General features: G+C 44.3%; 1 protein-coding gene across 3 annotated transcripts in view; it reads right to left on the bottom strand.

Annotated features, from left to right (window-relative positions):
• The window catches only part of LOC138165359 (FAS-associated factor 1), a 419,204-nt gene that overhangs the window by 55,479 nt on the left and 357,725 nt on the right, over nucleotides 1-6,000 (bottom strand). For all 3 annotated transcript variants that reach the window (XM_069093610.1, XM_069093612.1, XM_069093611.1), the window contains exon 16: nucleotides 470-550. In XM_069093610.1, coding sequence (XP_068949711.1) covers nucleotides 470-550 — 81 coding nt within the window. The remainder of the gene's footprint in view (nucleotides 1-469; nucleotides 551-6,000) is intronic.

Genomic DNA, 6,000 nt, shown 5'->3' with positions numbered 1-6,000 from the left:
TAACTCATTAGTGTGCATACCCTGGAAAGGTATTGCATATGTGGAATGTGGTGGGTTGGCAGATATTCAGTTCAAGTCAGTAAGCATTTGCTATGTGCCTGGTAATGCCAGGATACAAAGAAAAATATGAAAAAAATTTCTGCCTTCAAGGAGCTCATATTCAGTTGGGGGAACAAAATAGGTAAATGCAAAATATGTGCTAAATAATTTTTAAGGGATAGATTTGATCTAGAAAAATAGGACCTAGAGTCCAAGGGCCTGGATTTGAATTCTTGCTTTGCTAACTATAATATGACCTTGGGTAAGTCATCTGCCTTCGCTAGTCATTTCATATATCTACAAAACAACAAAGAGTTGGGACTAGATGGATTTAGAGCTTTTTGGATAGCTAGAAGATTTAGATATTGAAAGAATTCTTGGAAATCAAATGCTTTTCCCTATACATACCCCACCCCTTTAGCACACACACCTTGGCTCTGTCAGCTTCGAGTGAAAGACGATAAGCCTCGTCCTGCTCTCTCTTCATGTTTTCTCGTGCTTCACGCTCGTCCTGCAGGAGAAAGCACAGGACAAAAAAGACGTAAAGAGCCTCTACCATGCTGGCACTTTGGGGTAATCCGACAGAGCTCAGTGAATAACAATAACTTTGCTTTTGTTTTTTAAGTAAAATCTTTTAAATTAACAAACATTTTCTTTCCCTCCCATCTCCCCCCGCCCCCATCAAGAAAAAAGAAAAAAATACAACCTTGTAAAACTATGCATGGTGAAGTAAAGCAAATTCCCCCAGTGGCCATAAACAACCCTGGCGAGAAGTGTGATGCCGGGCATGGGGAGCTGGGTCTGCATCATAGAACCAAGCTCTTCAGCCACAGAAGCAAGGGTAGTTAGGTGCTGTCTGAGCTCACACTGACTGCACCCTGGGCAAATGCTTCTCTCCACATTTTCGGCAACATGCTAAGAGTGTTGCTCAGAGAAGGTACAGATCAATTAGAGAGGGGGTGGGTGCTCCTTATGGGGTGGTTCCCTGTATCAGTGAAACCACAGATCTACTGAGAGCTACTGATCATGGCTTTAAAACCCTTCTATGTAAGTCTCTGCACAGAAGGGGGTACTTTCAAGATGATACTCCCCTGTGCAGCAAAAATTAAGGGAGAAATAGACCATTCAGGAAGTGCTTTCGTTTAGGTCAACTCTGTTTACAGGTAAGTATGAATGGCCTGTCATTATGCTGTTATGCCTATATGCCCAAATGAGGTTCCTTTCAGTCTACACAGCTGAAGTTCTTTCATTGAGAACATGCTCTATTGATGTTACAATTGTATGGCTATGTAACCAATCCCCATGAGTTAACAAAAGTATTATAAATAAACAACTTGAGTTTAAAATAGACTATTGTAGGTACTGAGATGAGCGGCTACAGGGATGGCTTTACCACTGAATGGGCAGAGCATCTGTCACCTGCTGCCCAGACAAAGGAGAGCCCCCTGAACTTGGCCAGGAGGGATGCTTTTATAATTTTTATCTCACTCCCCTGGCTCCACAGACAGCAATAAAGTGAAACAAGTGTACATTCAGGATGTGCACCATCAAACTGGTCTGCCAAGTCCTTCTCCCTGAGATGCCCTTTGCTCCACCTCTCTCTCTCTCCTTATCAAAATATTCTCCCTGTCCTTTACAGAGTACACTGTCAGAGCTGGCCTCTGCCCACTCCTGAGTTAGCATGGTGACGACAGCCTGCCTTCCCAATCTGAGGGCCTCCTCAGTGTTGTGTCCTGGGCACTGGGCAGGAGTATTGCCTTCAATAATAATAATAATATTAATAATTTTCAGAGGAGTATTGCCTTCAATAATAATAACAATAACCGACACAATCCTCTGATGCCCTTAGACTGCTTGGCTTCCACAGCATGGCCTTGACTCACATGCTAAGTTAAATTCCTTGGGAGCCCTAGATCTCCATCTGGCCATGCCACCTCCATCTTATATCTGAAAAGTAAATTTACTCAATCCTAAAGATCTAGGGCCCTTCTCTCCTTATTACCTGGACATTAAGATTTTCAGTTCTTGTCTTCTGGGCAAGCTTTTTTCTACATACACTAATCTGTTACATCTTCCTAGATGAGATGAATTCAATGAATTGTACATCATCCATCAATATGATTAAATCTACTATATGGAAATAATGGTGGTGCTGTTGACAGAAATAGAGAATTTAGAAAGGGAAATGGGTTCTGTTTTGGCTGTGTTGAGATTGAGATATGTTTATAGGGTATCAACTGACAATGACCATTGGACAGTGGTTGGGAATGTACACGTGGGGCTCAGGAATCTGGGCCTAGATCTGTACATTTGGGAGTCCCCCAAAGACTTTACATTTGTCTTCACTAAATTTCATCTCCTTAGATTCATTTTTACTGTCAGAGTCAGGAAATGTCTTTTGGGATGCTGGCTTTGTTGTCTAGTGATCCCTCTCCTCTCTTTACCCTGTAGAATGGATAAGCAGCCAAGAAGCCCTTAATCCAAGCCTAAGTGTCACAGGGCTACCAGCACTTGTGTTCCTCCACTAAACACTTTACTTCCCAAGGACTCCTTTCTCCCTCCTGGTAGCACCTGCCTTGTAACAGTGAAGCAATGAGTGGGACAAAACAAACCAAAACACCAGCCACTTCTCACATCACCCATCCCATCTTGCACCTACAGCCTCCCATCTCTCTTTGAACACAGAGGACCAGACCCAGGTATGCTCATGAGAATACACATTAAGTAATACGTGCCAGGCACTGGGGGAGGGGATTGAGAATAAAATAGTCCCTTCTTTCAAGAAACTTCCATTGTATTAGAGGAAACAATTTCTATATAGAAATAGATACAAAATGACTGGAAGGAGATACTAGTAAATGGGGATCAGGAAGGGCCTTGTTTAGGAGAAGATACTTGAGGTGAGCTCTGCAGGAAGGAGAAGATGGCATGCATTACAGGCAGAAGCTCAGTTTGTACAACCAGGCATGTGGAAAAGAGACGGTACGTCACATAGAAAGGAAAGTAAGCTGACCAGCTGGTGGAGCGTAGAGTATGTGAAGGGGAGTAATGTATGATCTGCCTGGAAAGATAAGCTGGAGCCAGACTGGGAAAGGCTTTCATGTCATTTTTTGACATTTATGTCAAATAGAGGAGTTTGCATTTTATCCTAAAGGCAAAGCCACAGAGCTCACTGAGCAGGAGATTAATCTGCTCAGACCCATGCGGTAGGAAAATCACTTTGGCAGTTACACAGGTGGAAGGTGGACTGAAGTAGGAGAGGCAAGAGTCAGGAGACCAAGGTGCCATAGGAAAGAGGTGCCAAGGGCCTCAATGGCAGAGGAACTGCTGGAGTGTAGACTGGGGATTGATGGGAGAGATGCCAAGAAGGTAAAACAGAAAAGACTTGGCAGCTGAATGGTGAAGGTGAACGAAGGCGAATGAAGATGCCTTCAAGGTTACAAACCAGGGTGCCTTAAAGGGGGTGGCGGTGCCCTAACTAGAAATAGGGGATTTATGAAGAGAGGTGGTTCTGGGGGAAAAGCAGTTTGAGAAAGAAGTGCATATGGGGCATTCAGTTGGAAATATCCAATTCAGCAGCTGGAGATGTGACACTAGCAGGCACTGAGGAGAGGGAACAGGGCTAGATACACAGATCTGAGAGTTATCTACATAAAGAATATAAATGGAACTGAATAAAGTTGTTGAGTTTACTGAGAGAGAAGGTACAATTAGAAAACAGGGCCCAGAACATAGGCTTGGCATGACCTATGGTTGGATGGGACACAGATGACAGCTGAGTGAGAGACTGAGAAATGGCGGCCAGATGGGCAGGAGGAGAACCATGAGAGTGTAGTGTCGTGAAAACTCTGGGAGGAGAGAGCATCCAGGAGACAGTGGTCACCAGTGTCGAGTGCTACAGAGACATCAAAGATGAGGTATGGCAGAAGATGAAACCATTTGGCCATTAAGAGATCACCAATAACTTTGGAGGGAGAAGTTTCAGTTAAGAGATCAGAATGTCACTGACTTGGTGACACAGAGCTGCCATCACCCAGATCTTTCCTTGTTGTGTCTACTCTTCACCTTGGGCAAAGCAGTAAGTCCTTCCAAGGACACACATGACCCAGGGGAACTTAAATCTAGACACCCAGGAAAAGCTGGTCAAATACACAAGGCTGTAGGTTATGCTATATACCTCCTTCCTAAAACCCCCAGTTCAGCAATAGCAGTAGGTCAGTCTACTGCCCAAGGTGCCAACCCTCTCCTTTTACCTGCTGCCCTAGGAGGAGAGGAGCTGGGACTCTCACTTTTGCGTTAATGGCAGCAGCTGTTGCCTTCCTGGACTTACTGCTTGACTACTTTGCATTGCTGACTTTGTTAACACTACGAGCCCCAATTTAAGGCCATCATGGACTTAGTACAAATGGAATATTAGTTTTTAACCTCCAAATTGCTTCTATGAAACATGAAAAACTAGTCTAATGGGTGAAAAATTATTTTTAGAGAGCATAAGAGCTTTTCCCAAAGAGAATGTTTTCCCTGGGGAAACACCTGCATGAGAGGGCTTAATGTAGCATTTCAGGCATATATGTTTCCTGCTTTTAGGTGTGAAGGATTTGCTTAAATGACTCTTCCTTTCCAACATTCTTTAGGGGCCTGTCATGTTTCTGACACTCAGAACAACTCACCAACCACTTGAAGGGAATTTAGAACAAGTGGAAGGTTTTAATTTGTATATGAAAAACATTCAGGCAGCTACTTTCAGAGCACCGCTCAGGAAGAAAATACAATGGCAAGCTGCATTAGCCCTAAAGCCAGCCAGCTGATATTGCATAACGAGAAAAATAAACAGCCTTTGTTAGGCTCTCCTGTTAGTGAAAACAAGGCCTGGACAAGTTGGCCCAGCTGGGACACAGCACATAAGTTTACAGTAATAAAATATGACAGACAAAAGTTGAAGAAGAATGCACGGCGGGACGGCTCTAGGTGCCCCACCCAGCTGAAGCTTGTCAGAAAGTGTTACTGTAATCCATACAGAAGGCCCCACCTCAGCTGGAGCAGGTGGGCCCAGCCTCCTGCCAATGGGTAATCAGGCATCTCCTCTCAGGAGTGCCTTTCTCTGTTCTTGGGTGTCAGCATGCTGGGGCCATGACTCCTTCTCCCAGCAGATTCTCTCCACTGATGACAATTCCACTTAAGTGGGGCAGGCATCCACATACACATATCTGGTCTGTTCATTCTGATATTAACTCATGTTAATTAGTGTTATTGTTATTGTTCTGTCTTATCTCCCTTCTAGAAGGTAAACTCCAAGAAGGCAGCACAGATCTCCGGACACAGGAAGCACTAAATATTTCTTCAATGACGTATAATCTTTCTGTGAGGCTGTAATTCTCAAGAGGGCAAATTTCACTCCTTACCACTAAAAGTCCTATTCAAATAACCCATCCTGCAGGGTCTTTCTTGATTATCCCAGTCAGTAACAGACTTCCTCTTTTCACTGCACAAAGCAGTTTGGGATGATTCTCATGCACTCGTGACCATGTCCAACATCTCCATTAGGGAACTCAGGTTGAACAGAGCCCACAGCAGACCTAATATTGGTGTCCCCCTCTTCACTATCACACAAGCACTAAATGAATGTTGGTTGAATTGAAAAACTCTTCCAAGGGAGCTAGCATGGTGTGGCAGAAAACCTCTCCATCCTGGCTCTTTCCTCACCTCTCTGGGTGACCTGGTTCAAGTCACTTCTCCAGGCTTCAGTTAACACAACTGTTATAAAGAAGAAGGTAGGAGAAAGCTGAACCGAGTGATTCCTCCTTGAAGCTTCTCTGGCTCGGGAAAGGATACCAAGTGTGTGCATAGGGTAAGGAGGGTTTCATGGCCTGAGCAAGGCTGGGCTGGGGCACGAAGTAATCTGGATTCCCGTGGGGTGATTCTAGGTTGTCCTCACATCTACAGTCCCAATGTCCACAACAG

Source organism: Petaurus breviceps, unplaced genomic scaffold (assembly GCF_028583685.1).
Source record: "Petaurus breviceps papuanus isolate PSGF00001 unplaced genomic scaffold, PetGlider_PUasm1.0 208, whole genome shotgun sequence".
Taxonomy (NCBI): Eukaryota; Metazoa; Chordata; class Mammalia; order Diprotodontia; family Petauridae; genus Petaurus; species Petaurus breviceps.
Note: the sequence above shows the minus strand (reverse complement) of the source record. Positions and strands in the feature narration are given on the sequence as shown.